The following is a 24,943-nucleotide window of genomic DNA, read 5'->3' on the forward strand; positions in this document are numbered from 1 at the left end:
GTGATAATCAGGTACATAAGAAACATATCAAGTTATGCATCACTTATTCGAAGTTGCAAACATGCCTGAACCAGGCACAAAGAATTACTACAGAAAAAGTGAGAAAAGGAAAAATCAAAACACATTAATCCAAATGTCCAAGATGCTTGATGGCTAGAGAAGGCTACAATCCCACAGCTCGGAAAATTGCAGCAATTGGGCTTCTGACCGAGTTCTTGGATGAAATCCAGGTAAGAGATCCTTGAGACACGGTAATGTTAGAAGCCAATCTTGATGGGCTAAACGTAACCTCATACGTCAATTTCTGGTTCACCTTTGTGAAACTGAGCGTTGTCGGGTTGACTGTCACATTAACACCTGCTGGTGCAACAATCTGAACACTGTAAACTGAATTGGCCTCACCCACATTAGTCACTGTCCTTGTATACTTCTGAACAGCTGATCGAACAACGATTGCGAATGAAGGATAGTTCAACTGTGCTTCAGGTATACTCGGTATTTCTGAGCAATTTACCTTGCGTTGTAATACCAAAGCAACCTCCCGGTTCGTGTAATTCAACCCGCACAAGTAAGGAATGTAATCTTTAGGCTCAATGTCATAAATAAGCCCCGGATTGCTTGCTCTTGCTGGATTGACATGCCCTGCACCACTGTCAAAAATGTTAGCTGGAAGTTGCCTTTGATCTTCAATTGGATTCTTGGCAAGGTTCACAAGATCGGTGGTGGTCATCATCGCAGACTTAATTGCAGCGGGAGACCAATCAGGATGAGCACTTTTCAGCAGAGCAGCAACACCACTGAGGTGAGGGCAAGACATTGAAGTTCCAGAGATTACATTGAAATTCGATTTAGTGTTGGTGTTGTTTTCGACAGAACGATACCATGCAGCCAGGATGTTTACACCAGGGCCAATAATGTCTGGTTTCAGAATTCCGATACTTGCTTGGCTCGGACCTCTAGAGGAAAAATATGCAACAGCAGGAGCGTGACCGTCTCCAATTATAGTTCCTTTGAATGAGATGGCAGCCATGGGTGAACTTGTTGTGTTTATGTACTCAATCAATTTAAGTCGATCAGCATAGTTCAAGTGTGTAGCCGGGAGGACATGAGCATCAGCTCGGGGGGTATATCCGTATTGCTCCGGGTTAACTATGATCATTCCAACACCACCAGCAGCCTTGACATTTTTTCCTTTGTCGAGCATTGCATTTGCTCCAACTTCACATACTGCTATCTTTCCTTTGATGCCTGTTCTGTTTAATAATGCTGGGGTGCAGAATCTATCTGCATTAAAATCACTCTGGTTAGCTCCCGGGTAGTATATAGGAAATAGTGTTGAGGGAAAGTCCTTCGGCTGATAAAGGGTCTCGCCCTCAAGTTCTTCCTTGTTTCCGAGCACAGCTGTTGCCCTGATTTTTCTGTCGATGGTGCTTGCACCAACAGTGAGAATCCACGGCGCCTCATTTGATAAAGTGCTACTGGTAGGACCGTCGTTCCCGGCTGAGCAGCTGACGAAAATTCCCTTCTCCATTGCACTGTAGGCACCAAGTGCAATATTGTCAGCATAAAATGGTTCTGAACTTCCACCAAGAGATAAGGAGAGTATATCAACTCCATCATCAATCGCAGCATCCATAGCAGCCAATATGTCACTCTCGGAGCAACCACTGGTGGCGCATACTTTGTATACTGCCAGGTGAGCAAGAGGTGCAATACCAACTGCTGTGCCGTTGGCATTTCCAAACACATTGGCAGCCTTGACATAGTTTCCAGCAGCTGTGCTTGCAGTGTGAGTGCCATGGCCATTCCGATCAATTGGAGTGCCATCTCCACTGCGGAAAAATCTTGCTCCGATCAGTTTGTTGTTGCATACAGAGGTGTTGAATTCACACTTTCCCTTCCATTTTGCTGGTGGTGGAGGCATTCCTTCATCACCAAATGAAGGGTGGTCGGGTGTGATTCCAGTGTCCAATACACCAATAATTACGCCCTTCCCATAATTCGATTCATTCCAAAATCCCATGTTCTGATGCAACCCCAAAAAATTTGGAGTATGCGTTGTATGCAGCGATAACACCTTTTGTGGTCGAGCTGAAAGAAAACCCGGTTTATCTTCCATTGCTTTGATATCCTCGGCTGATAATTTCGCTGCAAATCCCTTGAAAACATTGTGATACGGATAAATCATTCTTGGTGCATCGTTGGAGCTTGCAGTGACTGTTGGCAGAAATGAATTGTACCAACCATCTAGATCTTCATTCGGGATTGAAGAACTTGCCGTGGAAAGTTGAGTGTCAGACTCGGGGAACTCAACATGAACAATATAGGTCTCTAAGTTGCTCTGCTCTTGAAAATCAAGTGCAGAGATCGCCAATGAGTGAAAACTCAGCGCACAAAAAAGAGTGAGAATTTGCACCAAACCCATGTTTGACTGCATATACTAATTAATATTCCTTTCACGAATTTCTTTTGCCACTCAACAAAGATTCAGTTTCAGTAGTAACTGAGCTATATCAAGGTTTGCTGAAAGCTGTTAGCCTAATTGTGGAGCATCAACAAAAAGATTATCCCTTCAAGAATATCTTCTGACGCTCAACAAAGAATTATTTTCGGTAGTAGCTGAGAGCTATATGAAGTTTTGCAGAAAGCTAGGGGTTAAGCAAATAGAAAGATTATTGCATTGGCTAACCAGGAAGTGATGATTTGGCTGTGGTGCTTCAATTGGGAAGGTGCAAGTATATATAGCCATGGCAACCGTAATATTTTAATCACAGGTGGGCATAATTGGAGGCTCCTAGTGTTCCTGGAAGCTGTCCAAGGACTTTGTCAGCTCCTTCAAGAAAACATAGTAGTGCCTTTTCTTGGTCAAACAATACATAGGTTACTATGTCGTAAAAGATCATTTACGCGAATACATGCGGAATTCTACACGCCAGATCTACTCATCTATCTAATTCATCGATAATCAATGAATGTGTCTCGAAGCATTTTTTTTTTTTTCCCTTTGGGAAAAAGATGTTCTTGGATATAATTCCAAGAACATCTTAAAAGTTTATTACTATAATTTTGAAAAATTCCCCGAAAAGAAAAACATATAGAAACATCCCTGTACTTTTTTTTTTTTTTTAATTCCATTCAATCAGCTTAAATGAATAAAACATTCCTGAGCAGATTAAAAATTAACTAGCTCATGAAGACAAAGCAAACGGGCTACTCCAATGATGTTAGATAGAATTTTAGTTTCTTTCAAGAGATAATTTTAGAAATCTCCCTTAAACTTTCTCGTAATATCACTTAATATTTTTAAGATTTTTAAAATCTCACTTACCTTCCTTGTATTGACATTTTTTTGTAACATTTTATCCCCTTTGGGAGAAAATGAAGCAAGAGAGATAAAATTCTACTTCCAATACTATCCTTATTTATGAAACTTGCATCAACAATAAAATTTAAAATAAGGCTAGAAAGTAGAGCTGAAAATATCTAAAAATTGCCTATGTTGTTTTCACTGGAAAAAAAAAAAGCACAGGCAACTTTTTGATATTTTATCATGAGATCATTGTTTACATGCAAACCACTTGTATAAAAAAAAAAAAAAAAGATTATTTTAATTTTGAGGGAAAACTATTTTGGAGTTTAGAAGCAGAATTTGTCTTGCATTGAAATGGCCGTATTGCGGCCTTCTTTTAGTCTCGCTCTGTCTGACTCAGTTGGTCCAAAGGAGGAACATAGAAAAGTTCCTTTGCCCCTAACCATTTCTGTTTCATTATTTGGATCCGGCACCTTAGTCTTTTTTTTTTTTTTTTGGTTTTTGGAACTAATCCATGAAACCGAGTGTTAGACTTCAAAATGATTTGGGAAATTTCAGCCGCGACAGGCTCAGGCCTTTGATCTTTGACCATATCTCTGCAACAGAAACTGCGGCGCTTAAATAATTCTTTAAATTTGTTTTGGTCTCTACTTAATACAAATACTTTGTTCTCATTTTTCCTACAAAAAGTGACCAATTGTGTGATTATGATCTGAATTGTGGGTGATTCCATTTGGTCGCTTTTTCTAGGCAAAGATGGCTTACAATTTCCATGTGTTTGTCGCTGGAAACTTTTATCCCCCGCGCCCCCCCCCCCTTTTTCTTTTTTTTAGGAATTGAACCTTAGAACAATTAAAAATTTGTCCGGCGAATTTATTTACCTACAAAATTTGTCCGGAGAATTACAAATTGGACGCCGGGGCCGAGCCACAGGAAATTAATCGGACCTCGTAAGGATTGATCCGGACACTCCTGTGTCGATAAAAAAAAAAATTACAAATTGGACCTGTGACTGAGTTTGGTGCAACTCGGCTAAAGCAGTAGTAGGCATGGCCAAAGTTCCAACAACTTAGAATCTGATACTATTTCAAAATTTTTTGTGAAGTCTATTCCACATGGTATTAGAGAAGGCGAAAAGCGCCTAGAAGAGTTCATCACTTTATCCCTTTTCATGCCTAGAGTTGAGGGTCATTCATATGGGATAATTTTATAAACCTCTGTCGAAGTTTATGACAACGCCACCGACTCATATGAACTTTTAAAAATATCGCTTCCCTTCTTCTTTAGATGGGATCCGACGACGGTCAATTAATTATTTTACGCTCATTCCTTATGGTTATTTTGACAACAATTATATTGGCCCTTATTTTTTTAAAAAAAAAAATCTAATATCATTATTAACAAACATGTGCCATCACAAGTTTAGTTCTAACTTACACGCACATCATTATGATAATACTTCGTAAAATGTTATATTTGACTTACAATCTAAAAACAAGACAAAAAAGAAAATAATTTTAGCATCATTGGTAACCAAACTGCCTTACAAATTTGGCGGCTAATTGATTAGAATATAGGTGTAAAAAAAAAAAGTCAAACACTTGCGAATCTGAGAAAGTCCATGTATAAAATTATGGGTACCGGGCTGAGACAGCCCGGCACCTGACATATTTTTTTTGAAAAAAGATGTCAAGTGCCGGACTGTGTCAGCCTGGCACCTGACATCCAATTGAGTGAATTTCAATTCATCCAATTGAGTCAATTGAGTGAATTGCAATTCACTTTATTTGTTAAGCTAGTTGATAAATACAATTCACTTTAATTAGTTTAGTGGATTAATTAGTTTAATTAATTGAGTGAAGTAATTTTAAGAGATTCGATTAAATGCATTTAATTAAGGTGATGGTTTAATTTGTTATTTATTAAATATTCATTTATTTGTTATAAATGATTTAATTATTTAATTATAATGCATTATTTGTTGTTATTTGTTGTTATTTAATTACACTTTATTTGTTGTTATTTGTTATACTATTTGTTATTATTCGTTGTTATTTAATTACACTTTAGTTGTTGTTATTTGTTATATTATTTGTTATTATTTTTTATAATTATAGAATCGCAATTATTTATTTATTTGTTATAAATTATATATATTTGATTCAATTAATTAATTATTCAAAGAAGCATATTAATGAGGTTCTAAAATGCTATCAACACTCGTCTCTAATAGGTATAACATGTCAAGTGATCATTGCTTGGTGATTCAAGTATATTGGGGTGGAAAAATTATAAACGAAGGAGGGTCAATTTCATATGATCCTTCTATACCGAAACAAGTGTTGTTCCTTACAGAGATGGTAGGTTATGATGATTTGGTAGACAAAATATACAATCTTTTGGGTTTAGATCGGAATCTTCTGGGTAGACAAAATATATATACAATCTTCATTACATGTTTGCTAAATATCAAATATTATAATATGGGAATTTAGCCTTTTATTATTTGAATGCTTATCGTTATTTTTATATCTAGCCATTTCACCGTTGTCACGCTATGCATTTTTTCCTCTTTTTTTGGTCCTTTTTTTATATATTGCACAATAAATTTAGTTTTATAAAATTATAGTGAACATTAAAAATTACATAAAAATTCTAACAAATAATTTCTCAACAATTTGAGAACTACATCTTATTACAAAATGAATGGTATATTTTGTTTGAAAAACATTTTGAAATCTATTTTCTTCTTTTTCTTACGTTTCAACTTTGAAATGTAAATTAATTAACTTAAATTTCAAAGTATTTAGTACTTCAGGTCGACTCAGTTTTTTATTAAACTTTTTTTCTTGTTTTGGTTTTTTGATTTTTTTTTTTTGTATGGGAGATTTATGAAATTATCCTCACAATACAAACTACGAAAAAAATTCAGAACTTAAATAGATGTTCTATTAGTATGCATTATGTTCAATTGGTAAAATGCAAAAATTCAATATAAGTACCAACACGAGAATGAATACAAAATCTAAAATGTTTAGGGTTTAGGGTTAGGGTTTAGGGTTTTGGGTTTAGGGTTCAAGGTTCAGGGTTTAGGGTTTTGATCTTTAGGGTTTAGGGTTTTAGGGTTTAGGCTTTAGGCTTTAGGGATTAGGGATTAGGGTTTTTAGGTTTAGGGTTTAGGGTTTAGTGTTTAGGGTTTAGAGTTTAGTGTTTAGTGTTTAGGGTTTTGATCTTTTGCATGATGCAATGTGTCACAAATTGCGATTGATAATTACTAATCATATCACAATTTCAGCCTTACGATATTTTCTTGAGAATAAAATGAGAAACTATAAATGAAAGAGGAAAATTCAAAATTAAAAGAATATGAATACTAGATAATTGTATTTCAAGTCAAGTGATTTGAATTCTACTGGGAAAGTTTCACTAAGAATTTTTTGTTACTCAGCACATTTTGTTTGGTAGACTTATTAATTTTTTTTTTATTTTTCAGAAAAATTCGGTCAGGTACCGGGCTTACACAGTCCGACACCTGATAGATTTTTTAAAAAAATTTCCTGTCAGGTGCGATTCTATAATTATAAGAAATAATATAACAAATAACGACAAATAAAGGGTAATTAAATAACAACGAATAATAACAAATAGTATAACAAATAACAACAAATAAAGTGTAATTAAATAACAACAAATAATGCATTATAATTAAATAATTAAATCATTTATAACAAATAAATGAATATTTAATAAATAACAAATTAAACCTAATTCATCACCTTAATTAAATGCATTTAATCGAATCTCTTAAAATTAATTCACTCAATTAATTAAACTAATTAATTCACTAAACTAATTAAAGTGAATTGCATTTATCAACTAGCTTAACAAATAAAGTGAATTGCAATTCACTCAATTTGATGTGAATTGCAATTCACTCAATTGGATTTCAGGTGCCGGACACTTGACATATTTTTTTTTTTAAAAATGTGTCAAGTGCGGCTGACATGTTTTAAAAAAAAAAAAAAAAAAGGTTTCTGTCAGGTGCCGGGCTGTCCATAGTTTTATACACACATTCTACCAAATCCGTAAGTGTCTGACTTTTCTTTTTTACACCTATATTCTAATCAATTAGCCAAATTTGGCACCCATTTAGGTGTAAATTCTGATGGCGATATGTTTAAAAAAAAAAGATAATATATGCAACTCTAACCATAATATATGAATTTTCTAATCGTGGGGATATATGTTCTTTTTGTTTTTTACTACTAAAAACATTTGCTTACATGTACACCTTGAAATAAAATTAGTTTTGCAGCAAGAAATAATGGGTTAATATTTTAGCACCAATAATTTGAAAGTATTTTTATTACTGCATGTCTCGTTTCTCAACCTTTTTTTCTATGCAAAATTCGTAGTAAATTAACAAGTAGACTGTAGAAGGGCACTTGCTGCATGAAAATTTTGTCTCTCCATTAAAACTAGTTTTTTAATCTTACTTTTTGTTAGATAGGTTAAGATGTTACAAAAAAAAAAAAGTTAGAATTAGGGGAGGTAGATGATATATTTAAAAATTCATAGGAGTTCAATGATATTGTCAGAAATTTCAGGAGAGGTTTCTGAATTATCCCACTCATATTGGTTTCTGCCTACCTTAAGTGCCCACATTTCAATTATCATTTGATTAATGTGTACCTTATTTTTGATAGCCAATTTTTCCAAAAAAAATTTCGCTTGCATCATAAATACATTTCTCAATGCACCTTTTTATATTTTCAACCATCTTTTTATCTCACATGCATCACATCATAAAAAGTGCTATAGTAATTATTCCAAATAATTACTCTATCCAAACAACAAAAACCTTAATGGCTAGAACTGCAATTGCTTTGCACTGATTTCAGTTGAGATTGCAAAATGGGCATCGAACTTTTAACATTCTTTCCTTGGGAGGTCAGGGGACACCACTTATATTTACTAGCAATCACTTATTCAATGCAGTATAATTTCTTGAGTATTTTCTTTCTGTTCATATCAATGATTAAAAACAAAATTGTAGATTATTATATGATCACGAAAATGACACACCCGTACAACATATCGGACTTGTAATCACAATTAGGATAAGGTACATAGAGAATACAGTCTCCATCAATGACTTATAGTCAAACATGCACGAATTAAGCTTTCAAGACAGAGAATAATTACTGCTCAACAAAAAGGAGAAAACAAATAACGCTAACATAGATCTCTATGCCGATGTTACAACCTCCGGTTGAGCTGCAATTGGGCTTCTGACTGAGTATTTTGCTGATGTCCATGTAAGAGATCCATCAGACGGAGTTTCGTATGGCGATAATGGAGTAAATGTAATATCATAGCTCAATTTCTGGTTCACCTTTGAGAAACTTAGAATTCTTGGTTTGACTGTCACATTGACACCTCCCGGCTGATCAATCTTGACTCTGTAGATTGAGTTAGCGTCGCCAACGTTAGTGACTGTCCTTGTATACTTCTGAATTGTTGATCCAACTACAACTGAGAATGAAGGATAGTTCAATTGTGTCTCGGATATTCTTGATTCAGCCTTGCAATTTGCCTTGCGTTGTAAAATTCTGCCAACTTCCCTGTCTGAATAATTCAAACCACACAAATAAGGGATGTAATCTTTTGGTTCAATGTCATAAATGAGTCCTGGATTGTTAGCTCTCGCTGGATTAACATGGCCTGAGCCCATGGTGAAAAGGTCGGCTGGAAGGTGCTTTTCATCGTCGATGGGATTCTGGGCAAGGTTCACAAGATCAGCAGTGGTCATCATCGCGGACTTAATTGCCGCTGGAGACCAATCGGGGTGTGCACTTTTCAGTAATGCTGCGACACCACTGAGGTGAGGGCAAGACATTGAAGTGCCTGAGAGTATGTGAAAGTTGGCTTTTGTGTTGGTGCTGTTTTCCACTGATTCATGATAGGCAGCAAGAATGTTTACACCAGGGCCAATTATGTCTGGTTTCAAGATTCCAGGACTAGAATAGCTCGGACCTCTGGAGGAGAAGGAAGCAACTGCTGGAGCGTGACTATCTCCAATGATAGTTCCTTTGAATGAGAATGTAGCTACGGGTGAACTAGTTGACTCAAGATAGGCAATGAGTTTAAGTCGATCAGCGTAATTGATATTTGTGGCTGGAAGAACATGAGCATCGGCCCGTGTAGTGTAACCCTCTTGTTCCGAATTAATCATGATCATGCCTACACCACCAGCAGCCTTAACATTTGTTCCCTTACTGGTTGGAGGTATGAGACCAACTTCACATATCACTATTTTTCCTTTGACTTGTGTGATGTTCAGCAATGCTTCGGTGCAGTACCGATCAGCATCAGTATCACTCTGGTTTAGGCCAGGGTAAAACAAAGGATACAATCTTGGATGAAAATCTTTAGGCTGATATAGAGACTGGCCATCTAGCTCCTCCTTGTTTCCAAGCACAGCAGTTGCCCTTATTTGTCTGTCAATAGTGCTTGCGCCAACAGTAAGAATCCATGGCGCATCATTGGACAGAGTGGAACCAAAAGGACCATTATTTCCTGCTGAGCAGCTCACCAAGATGCCTTTTTCCATTGCACTATATGCACCGAGAGCTATGTTGTCATTGTGAAATGGTACCGAACTTCCGCCCAGGGAGAGGGAAAGAATATCAACGCCATCGTCGATAGCAACGTCCATTGCAGCCAATATATCACTCTCAGAACAGCCAGTAGTACATACTTTGTAGATTGCCAAGTGAGCATGAGGGGCAACACCGACAGCAGTGCCATTGGCATTTCCAAATACATTGGCCCCCATGACAAAGTTTCCTGCAGCTGTGCCTGCTGTGTGAGTTCCATGGCCACTCTCATCAGCTGGAGAGCCATTTCCATCCTGGAAAAATCTAGCTCCAATCAATTTTTTATTGCAAACTGGGGTATTGAATTCACACTTCCCCTTCCATTTAGCAGGAGGTGGAGGCATTCCTTCATCACTGAATGAAGGGTGGTTTGGCTCAATTCCAGTGTCCAGGACTCCAATGATGACACCCTTTCCATAATTGGACTCCCTCCAAATCCCGAGTTCTGATGCAGTCCCAGAAAGATAGGACTGTGAGTTGTATGCAAAGACAGCATCCTCTGGGGCCGAGCTGATAGAAAACCAGGCTTCTTTTCCATTACTTTGACATCCTCAGCTGATAATTTGGCAGAAAATCCTTTGAAAACATTGTGATAACAATACACCATTCGTGGTGCTTCATTGGTGCTTGCAATTGTTGTTGGCAAGAAAGAATTGTACCAACTATCTAAATCTTCATTTGGGCTTGAAATACTAGAGGTAGACAGTTGAGTGTAAGATTCAGGTAACTCAACATGAACAATGTATGTCTCCAAATTGGCAGAGATTGCCAATAATTGTAAACTCAGAACAGAAAACAGATTTAGAATGTGCATTAAGCCCATGTTGCACTACACAACTTTTGCCTCAATTATATCTCAAGTAACCAGGTAAAGTATTTGCTCAAAGCTGTTTGGTATACACAAGAAAGAATGTACTGAAGCTAACTATCAACTAATGATTGTGTTGCGAATTATGAAATTGGGAGATGAATATAGATAGCCATTGCAGCCATAAAGCTGATAACTAATCTCTAGAGTGCAGTCTAGATGCAACATGTTTAAAGACTAGTCAGCTTGTTTAAGAACTCATGGTCAAGCCTCTCTTTTCTTTTGTTCTCTATTTCTTGAGGGTGTCCTAAAGTGGTACTAATAAGTCTTAAATTTTGAGGGGATCTCCAAGTTGAGAGTCCCAGTGGCCGGTGGAGAATTAATTTCGCCATTAAAATCCACAGCTAACACTATCTTGGCGCCAGTGGTACCAACCACAAGTTTTCTTTTCTGGTCAAAAAATACATGCATAACCAAGTCGGCCATGACCATTTAAGCCATTGCCCACACGCTTTGTCTCCGATCACTAATCAGTGATTGATAAAAGAAGGAGCACGGCACCAAGATTTGTAGATTCTGATGAACATCCACAGGTCCATTCTGGCCTGAACGAGTAAAATGCAAATTAAGCAACACCGGTATAGTATAGCATCAGTTGGATCATTTTTCCGCTACACAAATTGCACCATCATTAGACAAATGCAATTTGTACAGAAGACTGTGTTTCCTCCTAAGATTCAGAAAGTTGAGATATAGTAAACTGAGATGTCCTACCATCAATAAAGAAAGCTGTGTTGTTTGGAAGTCTCTCTAAACATACTGTAAAGGTTTCCTCCTAAAAGTTTCATGAGAAAAATTTTCTGTTGCATTAGTTCATATGTTTCATCTCTGTGATCCAATTGCTAAACAAGTTGCTTAGGATTATTGTCTGAGAAATGAATGCTGAGATTTTCATGGCTAAGAAAGTGGATAGTCCAACTTGTGTAACTTGGACATGACCATGTCAAAGACATTTTTTTTTCCCATTTTTTATCATCATTATATTGAGGGAAAGGCGGTGGGGTGCATTGGGGTGGCCATTTCTGACAATATCACTATCCATTGCAAATTCATTTAACACACCAAAATTTGAAATTATATTATTATGTGGCAGTAGATTCTTTAGCGAAATGCAGTAGCTTATTCTTCCATTGAAGTTTTTTACAAGTTCCGAACGGACAGTAGGAACGTTCTCGGCAGAAATTAAGCTTTATCTATTGTTTGGTTAGTGGTTTATTAGAAAAAAATTTATTTATTTGCATCATTAACACATTTTTTAACCACCTTTTTATTTCATATACATCACATAAAAAAAAAAAGTATTACAGTATTTTTTTTTTTTTAAACAAATAATCTCATATACATCACATCTAATACTGCGTGTGTCGGTCACAGCTTTGGGGGTTACACTCAGTGTTAATTGCGACAACTCAACATTTGAAGTGGAAACAAATTTTTTGTCAAGTGACACTCATTGTTAACCTCTCAAGCACTTTTTTTGGTTTCCATTGAGATTTAAAATACATCTGGTAACATAGCAACTGTCAGGTACTTATTACCTATATAATTTTCATCAAGTTCTACATTAAAATACAAAATTTTATCCAAAACAACACTAGTTGTAATTAATCCGATTCCTCAACAATTCCTGTTTTTTTCTTTTTTGGTATAAAAATATGGGCTTTATCCCCATAATCAGTAAGCCTATGGGATATGTTGTTATGATTTCTGAGGCTGATGCCAAGAAACTGAATACTCCAACTAGTCCGACTTTCACAAGGCCCTAGCATGGCTTGACAAATTGATACTACTGCAAGACTTAAAGTTCGTCGAAAGGAAGTAGCTTTGCCAAGCCGTAAATAACAATATGCAATTGGGGAAGTAGTAACTTCTAAGTTTTTGGTATGAAGTTTTCCTCAATACATATATTGCTTCCTCAAAGCTTAAGACACCTCAAAAATCGAAATCCCCAGATCCAATGTTTTCGTTAGAAAAATAAAAACCCTTGAATTATATTTTATACTTTCAGCTATGAGAATCTGTAATTTGCTGTGAAGTCTTCTGTAGGAGAACTCCATGCAACATGCATGCAGGGATTGATGAACAAATTTTTGCAGACTCTACACATGACGTTCTGTCCCAGATTCCAAATGTTTGGTATATATTGTACCTAATCGTCTAAACATGGCTAGTCAGCAACCTTTGTACCTGAACGTGGATAAAATGGTTGAAGGAGATTGGAAATTTAGACATGTAAAGACTGGAAAGGGGAATCAGATCCACCTCAATGCAGATCATTCCTATTCACTTTCGGCCACAAACGTAGATGAGAAAAAAAGACAAAAAAATATAGTAGTAGCAATAATATGCTTTTCTAAGCTAATGCCTCCTAGCTAATTGAACTTTGCCGCTCTGCTTTTTGCCAATGCCTTATCTGCAATTTCTCTATATCTCTTGGAGTGTTAACTTATGATGTCGACAATAAGTCATCCAAGCACATTTCCACGCAAGACTAACCCAAATCTAGCCACACTTGACGTGGGCGTTTCAATCTTGTTTATATTCTCAAAAGGTTCCTAGTATTTTTCAAGCTCTTAACAGAATCTAAATTGCAACTAGACGTACCAAAGTAGATGAATCACATATGGTTTTATTCCCTTAATTAAGAACAGTTAAACAATTCTGAAATGTATGCTGGAGAGATTCTTTTCTACGGCGGCTCCTTTATCTTTCTTTAGGATTTTAATGGTAGGAGAAGCTCTTGCGGCTTGATGTATCCTGCTCCTCCAAAAAGCCTAAACCGAAATGCCAAAGTATCCTAGGTGAAAGTTGTGGGGCAAACCTTTGACTAATTCCGTGATTTTCCAGACTTCCTTTGATCAAACAATTGAAAATGAGAAAATCCCACCAACAACGAATAATAATCAAAGGAATACTAAATGCATCATAACTGAAAACACTGGGATTGATTAACAGAAACACTTTCCAAATAAAAAGTTAGCATCATATACTCCACTTGTTTTTCCGGTAAGAACAAAGTTTGGTTGGATTAATCTCCGATCACCATCACGATTCAGAACGTGCCTACAGAGATTCTGACAAATCGTTCATCAATACAGTTTTCGCATCGATGACGAAATTCAAACACATCACATGACGTTTTTGTGAGAAAATGACTCCTTATTGACAATTCAACCAACTGGTTGTGTTGGTATCGTTGACTCTCTTCTCTCGGGCCTTGGCTACTGAATTCTTCTACTCATTCACAACCATATTCCAGGATTCCTGATGTAAAGTTACTACTACTAGTATTATTTTTTTCCCTGTTCAACAGCACAGGATAGGATCGTTAGTGCGTAAACAAGCATATGAGAAAATCCCTTCCTAATTGTGATTATGCAGGTCCATTCCTAGTAGAGTCACCATCAAAAGCTATTATACTCTTCCACTTGCCTAATGCATCTTAAAGAAGCAGTACTACTGCTACGTGTGATCAAACCATTAATATGCTAATCCACTTCCTCTGTGAAGATCTTGGACAAAATTTCTCAGCGGGACCCTTCTAACCTTTCTTTTTCTTTTCTTTTGTTCTCTTTCGTCAGAATTAGAATAAGGCCATGGACTCAATGGCTCTAGTTCAACGCTGTGATGATGATGGTGGTCCTCATTGAACTGAAGAGAATCCAAAATGAACTTCCAAGGCAGGTATTGAAGAATGTGGAGAGGGAAGACGATGGGAAGAAAAGCATACCCTCCAAAGTTGCAAACATGCAAATATATTTTATCCGATCCCATGAGTAAAAAGCTAGCGTACGCAGTCCAAAAGAAGAATCCCGACCACATCCACGCAACCCATCTGACCACCCTCAATTTTTGCCCATTTCCTAAAGTGCCCTACATACTCGTTGTCGTTGTCTAATAATTACGAGTGCTTAGCCATATCTGCGAATTTATCAGACTCCCTGAAAATAGCAGAAAAAATAAATGACAATTTGAAGGACTGCTATTTCAACCATAAACCTGCATTTCTAATTTGATACGTGACAACTTGTTTGGAGTTAATTTTGACATAGAAGTTTGGAGGAGATGAAGTATATGTATTTTGGGGGTGTCTGGTAAGTGGGCTTTATATCAAGGGATAAGATTCAGCGTTAATCATAGTGATGTAGGTTAATCAGAACAAATTAATGGGTGTAATAGACATATTCTATGAATTTTGTGATTATCTAGTTTTTAACATAGAATCAAATATCTAGTGACTTATGTATTTCACATTTTTTAAATTAAATAAAAAGCAAAAGAAATACTAGAAGAAATGGAGAGAGTGGAGAAAAAAAAAATAGAGGAAAAAAGAGAAAAGAAAAAGAAAAAAAATGTAAAACTCATACTTGAATTGTGTTTGGATTGCAATTTTCTAGAATTTTTATAGAAAATATACTGTAATGATTTGATATATAGGCGGTAAAAAAATAATTAAAAAATACATTCACAAACAAAATTTAAAAAAAAAATTTTGGTAGAAAATCCCTTTTCAAACAACACTTCGTAGGTTTCAACGCAGATCCATTACCATTAAGTAGTTGATCATAATCATAGTACTTGTGATGGATGAATTTTTACCAAACCACTCCTTGGCTGTATGATTGGAGGGGTAAGTAGGCTAAAAGGCTTAAATAGGCCGAGACCTTGATGGAATGGAAGTATGAACGTGAAAGTAAATTTAAAACCAAAACCTTGTGCTCCTTAATATTAAGGGACATCATGCCGTAAAATCTAAAAGGGAATGGTTGATTTTGAACTAAATGCGCAAGAAAGAGTAACTTTATTAAGTATAACCTACTTAGTTTTAGTTTTTTTTTTTAAACTTTTTTCTCTAGAAAGTACTCATCATTTACCTCAATATTCAATTATCATCCCGCGCTCAGAGCCCAAAGAAAAATAAGGACTACAATGGTGCAGACCGGAGAATAGGGAGTATCTCCAAACAGACAAAAAGGCAGATTGAGAAAAGGAAAGGAGAGGGCATCATTGTCAAAAGACCGAAAATGGGTAAAAGGATTTAAAGCACGGAGCTCGCAATCAGCTCACTCTTCCCGAAAACTTTTTTTCCCACCACTCGCCTCATATTCTATACTTTTTCTTAGCCCCTAAGCCTTCTCTTCTTCAACTTCTTCATATTCTATACTTTCCACATTCTGCAACATAATCAAGATCCAGAACAAAGCCCATCTGTCCTTCAATGGCAGATTATGAAACTTACATTCCCAAACCAAAAAAGTTAAACTCAGAAGTCTCAGCAAACCATGCAAATGCAAGTAAGTACTTTCGTCATTTCCTCTACAAAGCCATCATTGTCACTATTTTCTTGGTTATAGTTCCACTTCTTCCTTCACAAGCTCCTGAATTTATTAACCAAAATCTGCACTCTAGAAGTTGGGAGCTTCTTCAGCTTATCTTTGTAGGTATCGCTGTTTCTTATGGCCTCTTTAGCAGGAGAAATGATGAATCAGACAAGGAATATAATAGCATCTCTAAATTTGATAATGCACAGTCCTATGTAACTAGACTTCTTCAGGTTTCGTCAGTTTTTGATGATGAGACCGAAAGCACTGCAGTTTCTGATGATAACAAGATTCAAACTTGGAATTCGCAGTACCAAAGGGGGGAACCAGTGGTTGTAGTAGCCAAAGAAAGCCCTCTTCTTGGAAAACGGAATGGTACTGCATCAAGAATTGATGAAAAGCCTTTACTTTTGCCCGTACGAAGCTTGAAATCTCGCGTTGCTGAGCCGAATGAGATGGAAACATCGCGAGAATCTAGCGTTAAAAATGCTTCTATTAGCAGGTCTAATCCAAATTCAGGTTCAAAGAGATTTTCAAGCAATTCAAGAAAATCAAGAAACGGTGAAATTGCAGGACTAGGCCCTGTAAAAGTTGAGGAAAACATGGAGGAAAATGTTGTGCTTCGTTCACCAATTCCGTGGAGATCAAGGTCGGGAAGGATTGTAATGAAGGAAGATGAGGAGGGCCTTCCTTCATACTCTCTGCCTGCTTCATTGGAGGATTCTGAGGTGAAGAAGTTCGAATCACGGTCTACTAGGTCTCAATCATTTCGTTCATCTAGACCTGATTCAGCTTGTCCTTCACCGAATAAGCCCTCTCCACCGCCAACACCACATTCACCGAAAAATCTGTCTCCCTTAACTTCTTCTTCATCTGAATCTCAAGCAAAGAGCGTGGAAGATGTGGTGAGGAGAAAGATCCATGTCAAGTCCTCACCTCCACCTGCTCCCCCGCCGCCGCCTCCACCATTCATTCTTAGAGCTCCGTTAGAGAAATCAAGTTCTAGTCTCGTAAACGGTAATCATTTTTCTGAGGAGGAGCTGAAACGTAGTACCAGGAGTGTGCCAAATGACTTGACCGAGACTGAAATGGAGGGCCTGTCTCGGAGAGCAAATTCAGGGCCAGAGTTGAGGCCTAGAGCTCAAAATGATGTTGCATCGATGGTGAAGTCTGTTCGAACAATTAGATCAGGCGAACCAGTCATGAGATCTGTCAAATCCAGGGAATTTGATGAGGATTTCACGAATGGAAATGCCAGGGAAATTGAAGCACCCTTCATTGAGAAAAGAGGATTCACTGATAAACTGATGGATGAGGCTGCCCCTCATTTTTCGAGGCAGGTTTTTACAGAGTTGCCAAAGGCAGAGAAGAAAGAGTACATCGAAAATGTGGTCGTGGAAACTGATCAGAGCTCAGATGCTGAAAGTGAAGGTGATTATTTTGAAGAAAGCGTGGGAAATGAAGTACATGCGAATGAGAATGCTACTGATGAGGGACGTGATGTTAATAAGAAGGCTGATGAGTTCATAGCCAAATTTAGAGAGCAAATAAGGCTTCAAAGAATAGAGTCAATAAGGAGATCCACTGAGCAGCATGCAAGAAAACAATCCCGGTAACAAGGAAGCTGCAGCATGAGATTGAATTGCTAAAACTTCCCTTGTATTCTGTTTCATGTTTTCGTTTCACTTGGCATGTGAATTTTTCTCCTCTTTCTTTTTCCCTGAATATTTCTGTTTTCACCCATGTATATGGGCATCAATATAGAGAAATTTTAAGTTACTCGCCATTGGTTCAGGGTGGTTATGTGCTTTTCAAGCTGACGGACACATGGACAACTAACTGCATCATACTTACAAGCATTCTTCTGCAAAGTGGTGAACTTTTTTTAATCTAGTTTACACAGATTGCTTCCTGCTATTCTTGCATGATTAAAGGCTATCCAGTTTAACATACACAAGGCTGCTGCTTGATTCTGAGGCAGAGTGGTATTATATTACTGTAGTACAATCTGTGAATCCAAATTTCCCCACGAACTTTGCATCTTTTCAAAGTTAAAATTTTAGGTTTCAGGGGCTGCCTGATTTGTGTTTCACTCTATTTCAAGAGGCTAATTCAGATCTATCATCTCCTCTCCCCATTGTATTCTGCCTCCAATCTTCGCTGTTCTGGCTCTCTGAAGAATCATTTACATATGCCTACTTTTGAAACAGGCAAATGCTCTTGAAACAAGATTGGAATAGATGCTAAGTCCATTTTCTTTCTAGTGGAATATTATGTTCCGGCAACTAAAGCCCCTAGAGAACATGCTGATCGCGAACAAACGAGAGACTAGAAAAATGATGCTTTTCTTTACTCCCCCTATTTTCAGTTCTTTTGAATCAAAAGTATCCGAACCTCACACCTATAGGTGGCAAACAAACTTATTTATCTAAATTTACCTATACCCGTTCATGAATAGATGGGTATGGGCATTTTAAATTTTTACATATAGATATAAATGAGTTATCCAATAATACCCATTAATAAATAGGTATTATTGAGTAATCTATCAAACCCAATTAACCTATTTAGAATTGTCTTCCCCCAAGCTTCCTCTCTTCCTCCACCTTTTTTTTTTCAGATTTTTCATTTTATCATGATATTAACTACTTTTGTATCACTATTATTATTATTTTTTGGTTTTATCTTATCATTTTATTTTCTCTTAATTTGTTAATTTGCTCATTTTTCAGCAATACCAATTTATGACAAGTTTTATCCTCTTTTCCTACCTTTTCAAAATGAAATTTTAAATTTATATACAAAAAAAATGTTAAGGGTTCAAAATTTTTGGATTAAGTTTTTGTGTTAACTTTTGTAGTACTTATTTCAATTTTTTATATTCTTATTGTTCAATTATTAAATAGTATGTAATTTTGCGATATAGAGTACGGATAGGGAAAAAATTGGTAATTAGGCATATTGTACATTACAAGTAAATATTTAAAACTAACGATGGGTACAATGGGTGGTATAATTTGATAATTTAGTTTGTAAAAATAAATTTAAATGAGTTTACAAAAAGTTAAAATAACGTGTTATAAATGGGTAATTGGATTACCCAATTCATTTTTTGAATTACTCATTTATACCTATCTAATTAAATGGATATAAATGGGTTGACTCACTTATACCCATTACCCATATTAATCAATCCAAACCCATTCAAATCACCCATTTTGACACCTCTACTCACACCTAACAAGAAAACATTTGGCATCACATTCAGAATGATAAAATTAGCTAAATATATTCTGCAATCAATGTAACAGACCATCAATCCTACCCTATTTAATTATAAGTTCTACTCTTAAGCAGCAGTTCCATATGCTCCTCGTCGTAATAACAACAGATCCAAAAGGTGTTCAAGCTTGCAAATTACAATGGGCATGTTCCTTTCTCTCTTCCCTTTCCTGTTCCCTACCCCTTCTCAATTCTAGATGGTAAAAGCTTTCTCAACAGAATGTTTCTTGAAACAATGACGGTTTTCCCTTTTACTTGCATACAACTTTGCAAAAGGGAACAATTTTGGGGTTCAAATTAAGGGGAAATGTTAAATCGCACTCACTTTTTGTTAATGACACTTCCACCATTTATTTTATCATATAATCTAATAAATGAAAATTACATGAAAAAAAAATAATAGTGGGAGTGCCATTAAAAAAAAAGTGGAATACCATTAACAATTGCCTTTTAGGGGACAGGCAGACGACTGTCTTGGAAAAAACCAAAGAATGTGTTTGGATATTAGATTATTTAAAAAATATTATTTGAAACAATATTATGACACTTTTTTGTGACGTGATATACATGAGACAAAAAAAAATTATTGAAAAATTGTATTTACGATGCAAGCAGAATAATATTTGCAAATTTCATCCCCAAATTATACAGAAATGGATCGGGTAAAAACACCTTAACAGAGAGAAATGTGGAAGATTCTACCTGCACACCAAGCAAATACAGAAGCTCAATTTAGGTAATGTACTTTTGGACACTTTGAATGGTGGATGCATTTATTATAACTTTCTCAATTTTTCGACACGTCTCGAATCCTTCCAATAGAATTATTGCAACTCTTATAAATTGAACAAATTCTTCTATGGGGACAAAACTAATTTAAGTGCCAATTTGAAGCAGATCTTAGGAAAATGGGAGCATTTTTCCCCAAAGCCTGCTTCTGGTTTCTTTTTCATACTGAGTTTGTTTGGACAACAAGAATTTGGAATAAAAATTTCAGATTTTGTTTTGCTTGCATCATACACACAATTGCCAATCACCTTTTTATCTCACATACATTACATCACAAAAAGTGCTACGATAACTGGATCAAATGAATCATCCAAATAAATTCTTATCGAGACGAACTCACTTTCTTTTGGAGGACGAATCGGACTATTCTGTATTTCGGTCTCAATTTGGGCTGCAAAAACCATACAATAAAAATCCAGCTAGCGCGTACTCCAATGGACGGCCCAAGGGAAATAACACCTGAACAAATTGTTTAAAATATTGGGCCCATTTTATTTTTAGTTTGCTTATTAGGCCGAGATTTACCTATTGGGCCATGCATGGGCCACGAATTATAACTGCGACTTCATACGATTCTCCCGTCCTCGTAATGGGAATTTCTTTTGGTCACTTTTCGGTGGCTGCTGCCTAATCAATGAATGGTCTAAGAAGGAATTTTCTTTTTCTTTTTTTTTTTTTTTCACCTCCTATCCATCCCTATACTTTTCCTACCTCCAACGGTCAGGTCAAGTCGAGAAGGTCTAGGTCTGAGACGTCGACGACGGGCTAAAAAAATTGACCCTTTTTTTTCTGCAGTAGTAGATGATGGAGTTTTAATATTCACAAGGAATTGTGGTGTTTGAATTTGAACAAAGATATAAACCAGTATGCCATGAAAATTTGACTAAAACCATCTAGAACACTATCGTAGAGAAGAGAAAATGACACCTATTTTGCTGTCATAACATATATATTTTCATGGTATAGTTAGTGAATATGTTTATCTTTGTTCAAGTTTTCCATGTTGACTAAAACCAAGAACATATTTGATCGGTCTCCTAATAATAATATCACGAAAATGACACCAAATATATACTGTCACAACATGTTTAGGTAGTAAAGTAGCCAATAGAGGTCCGCCACTGAGTAATTCACATCAGAAAATACTCTGCTTTATTATCTTCATCATCATCGAACACTTTACTCTCGTCGACTTTTGGCACCATCAAATTTCAACTTGGCACTTAGAATTTTTCCCTTGAAAATATCTGGCAATTTTGTATTCTATTACCACCACACAAGTTGGAAATAGAAAATAAGAATATCTACAATTGTCACAGTTAACAAATTATTATTCCGAGAGAGGGTTGAATTAGGTAATACGAAAGGAGGTGATCGGTGTCAAATTCAATCATGAGTTCGAGACCTCCCGTTATCCTATTTTTTTAAAAAAGAAAAAAATTAACCAAGTATTATACCTTATTTTTTTGGTGTAAAATGGGAAAACTTGAGAGATTCAAAAAAGAAAAAGAGAAACTTAAAAAGTTGCAATGGTAATTAGTAACATCTCTTTGTTACTGATTAAAGTTCTGCAATTGGTAGCGCGGTTTATTCCAACGAGTCAAAATGGCTTTGTTCTAATAAACAAATTTGAGGGTAAATAATTTCACTAAGACCAGATAAGATACAACCAGAACCAGGCAATCTGCTACAAACAGTAGGTTCATTATTATACTCTTCTGATACCAACTGCCGAATGGGCGTTGTTTCTAAATAATCAATTTTAACTTTCAATTAGCATTCCAAACACAAGCTAGGGAATAATCTGATAAAACACTTTACATTTCCAGTCCTCCCTTCTCACCAACTATATTAAAATGGTGAAGGAAGAATTACTAACTTGGACTAATCTAGCTAGTCAGCTGAAAAAAAAAAGGGGGGGGGGGGGGGGTGTTGTGGTCCCATAACAAGAAGACCCACTAAATCACGACTTCAACCACCGTATCTTGGACCTCAATTAGACACACATCCAAATATAGGAAAAAGCCAATTGTACACAGTCAGAATCCAATGCCAACTCTTGAAATCTGCCCCTTCCAATATGGACCATTGAGGGAGGGAGCTACTCATGATCATGATCTAGTGTGTAAAGCATCAAACGGCCTATGCTGGATGGCAGTGGTGGCCCATGGGTTGAACGGGATAGGCCGGGGATGGGCCGGAACCAAGGCACGGGGTCTTGGATCGACGGGTGTCGAGATCGGGACGGCGGTGGAGGAGGAGGAGGGTGGTGGGGCTCCAACACGCTCACAGGAAGGACACATGGTGAGGGTGGTTGGAGGGGTCATTTGCATGTAAAACTGTGGTGATAATTTGAGGGCTCTGAGTTCTTGTACTTCTTTCTGTAGCCTCCTATTTTCCTCCGTCAAGCTTTCACAACATCTCTTCAAGTACTCACAATCCACTTCCGTCTGCTTCAACTTTGTCCTGCACAAATTCAATTGCAAATGAAGTTAATACACAAAATCCAGATCAAGCACTCAGGATTGCTGTTTTCAGGATTTTTTTTTTCTTTTTTTTTTTTGTAGAAAACATGTATTATAGCGACTTGACAACGTATGCTAGAACAGGACGAGGTAAAAATATTGATTGAAAAATGTATTCATAAAAAATTTCGCAAAAAAAAAAAGGCAATCCAATCTTTGTACACGATAAGTTTGTAAAGTTCGATGATACTACGAAATATTTGTACATGTAACACGGCTACTATTGCAATATTTATGTCACACGTCAACCTAGTTGATGATCGAAAGCATGCTCAAGGCAAACACGAGTGAATCATGATGTCTAATAAAAGACTATACTGTGCCCAAGACCGCCGCGACTAAATTATCTTTAACAATACTTTTGCTTTACTTTGTCATGAATAATCATATTCTTGTCATCATTACAGAGTATCGTAGTACGTGATTTTAGGGATGACTAAGACGTAAATGGAGAAATGATGAGACTAATCAATCTCACCGCGCGTGAACTACACGCGCTTCCGCTGGCAAACGGAAAACGCCTCCGGCATCCGATGATCATGCATCGCGGGGAAGGAAACAAGGGTGGAACTGGCTTAGCTAGTCAACTACTAATAGGTTCCGAGGAACACATCGAAATACCAGAAATGCCCTCGAGGAAAAAGGAAAATTTCCTCACCTTGCTCTCCTGTTCTGAAACCACACCTCCACCTGCCTTGGCCTCAGTCCTAACCTCTTAGCCAAACCCAGCTTTTGCTTCTGCGATAAATCAATAAAACAAACAAACAAAAAAAAATCCCATCTTTCAGCAAATCTGCACCCCCAAAAAAGGATAAAGGGAAATAAACGTAAAAAAGCCATTTTTTTCCGGCAAAATACTTACAGGATTCAGAGTGTTATGTTCTTTAAAGCTCTCTTCAAGGATGGCGGACTGATCTTTAGAAAGTCTGAGCTTCTTCCTGGAATTATCACCATCTTCTTCATCACTGATCCCTCTAGAAGAAGCCCTCTCCAGCTCATGATCTTCTCCATTAGCCTCCCTTTCACTTCTTTTTCCACTAATACTGGAAATAGTACTGTTTGGAGAAGACACTCCAGCCTCTTCCTCAGCATCCGCTGTGGCCGCAGGCAGCCTATTGACATCAATCCCTTTCAAAAACGCCCTCGTTTCCACTCTGCATGCATCCATGCTTCGATCTGCATCAAACCAGATCAAAACTTCTCAATCAGATCAATGATCAAGAATCCAAAATACCAAATTTGGAAAGAAAAAAAAAAAGTTGCCCTTTCTGTTTTCTTCTTTCAAGGTAAAGATAAAAGAGAAAGGCAAAATTTTAATGGGATCTTAAAGATTAACAAACCTGATGGAGGAAGAGTATCGGTCCAAGAACTCTTTTGCTGAAGGAGATGACCAAAAGGTGATGGAGAAGCAGAAGGCATGAGATTCAGCTGTAGTGGACTTGAACTAGAATTTGTAGCTGTGGCCCTTTTCTCAGGGAAACTTAAACTTAGACTTAAGCCCAAATCTTCCTTGTCAACCACCATTTTCTCTGAAACTGTGAGCTTCCAAGAGGTTGTTCTTGATGATCCTTTGTATCTTCTTCCCTCCTTTTCACTTGCAACCCAACAAAGATCCAGCCTTTGTGAAGAATTCAATTAGGCCTTGAGAGAGCAGGATCCTGGCTTTTCCAGAAAGCGTGCACGGGGGAAATCTTTGACTCTCGAGAATGAGAGAAAAGAGAAAGAAGGAAAGAAAAAAGCTGCTTTTACAGATTGGCTTGTTTGGGGTGCAATTGAAGGTGTTATATAGAGAGAATAGAATGGGATTTTTTTTCTCTTTGATTTTCAAAAAAAAATTATATGCCACAGTATATAATTTTTAAGGGACCAGGGGCTGTGGGGGGAGGGTTGAGTCAATCATGGCAAGGTGGTGTCAGGAGAGGGGTACCAATTATCTCAATCATAGCTTTTGCCTCCCCCAAAATATTACCATACTCGAGTGGTTGTTTCTTTTGTCGTCTCTTTCATACATCTCCCTCTCTCATGTGTTTTGTCCAATCATGTCATCTTCTGATTTTATTTTTTTTTTTCTAATCTTAACCATGGGAAGAGAAGGACTTTTTCCGGGCTTTCTTGTCCTAAAGTCCTAATTGTACGTCTGGTGAAAGGGGATTTGGGGCAGGGACGGTCATCAGTATGACCGTCCCTGC

General features: G+C 36.9%; 3 protein-coding genes and 1 pseudogene across 3 annotated transcripts; 1 reads left to right on the forward strand and 3 right to left on the reverse strand.

Annotated features, from left to right (window-relative positions):
* LOC113706695 (subtilisin-like protease) lies at nt 1-2,618 on the reverse strand. The gene has a single exon (XM_027228638.2). It carries the CDS (start codon nt 2,435-2,437, stop codon nt 164-166), a length of 2,274 nt encoding a protein of 757 aa, XP_027084439.2. The 5' UTR covers nt 2,438-2,618; the 3' UTR covers nt 1-163.
* Nucleotides 2,619-8,403: 5,785 nt separating this feature from the next.
* Nucleotides 8,404-11,045, reverse strand: LOC113706407 (subtilisin-like protease; annotated as a pseudogene).
* A 4,859-nt stretch (nt 11,046-15,904) lies between these two features.
* LOC113705595 (uncharacterized) lies at nt 15,905-17,937 on the forward strand. The gene has a single exon (XM_027227508.2). It carries the CDS (start codon nt 16,056-16,058, stop codon nt 17,772-17,774), a length of 1,719 nt encoding a protein of 572 aa, XP_027083309.1. The 5' UTR covers nt 15,905-16,055; the 3' UTR covers nt 17,775-17,937.
* A 3,977-nt stretch (nt 17,938-21,914) lies between these two features.
* Nucleotides 21,915-24,508, reverse strand: LOC113706190 (homeobox-leucine zipper protein HAT4-like). The gene is made up of 4 exons (XM_027228083.2): nt 24,095-24,508; nt 23,617-23,930; nt 23,413-23,492; nt 21,915-22,695 (listed from the first exon to the last, which is right to left on the reverse strand). Exons 1-4 carry the CDS (start codon nt 24,276-24,278, stop codon nt 22,341-22,343), a joined length of 933 nt encoding a protein of 310 aa, XP_027083884.2. The 5' UTR covers nt 24,279-24,508; the 3' UTR covers nt 21,915-22,340.
* Between the last annotated feature and the right edge of the window lie 435 nt (nt 24,509-24,943).

The sequence above is a fragment of the Coffea arabica genome, chromosome 8c (assembly GCF_036785885.1).
Source record: "Coffea arabica cultivar ET-39 chromosome 8c, Coffea Arabica ET-39 HiFi, whole genome shotgun sequence".
NCBI lineage: Eukaryota > Viridiplantae > Streptophyta > Magnoliopsida > Gentianales > Rubiaceae > Coffea > Coffea arabica.

Bases quoted from the DNA above. Each gene is read 5' to 3' on its own strand.
- LOC113706695 (XM_027228638.2), bottom strand. From the start codon at position 2,437: ATGCAGTCAAACATGGGTTTGGTGCAAATTCTCACTCTTTTTTGTGCG.
- LOC113705595 (XM_027227508.2), top strand. From the start codon at position 16,056: ATGGCAGATTATGAAACTTACATTCCCAAACCAAAAAAGTTAAACTCA.
- LOC113706190 (XM_027228083.2), bottom strand. From the start codon at position 24,278: ATGGTGGTTGACAAGGAAGATTTGGGCTTAAGTCTAAGTTTAAGTTTC. The intron at 23,931-24,094 runs GTTTGTTAATCT...GGTTTGATGCAG, and splicing joins CGATACTCTTCCTCCATCAG to ATCGAAGCATGGATGCATGC. The intron at 22,696-23,412 runs GTGAGGAAATTT...GAATTTGTGCAG, and splicing joins TTTCAGAACAGGAGAGCAAG to GACAAAGTTGAAGCAGACGG.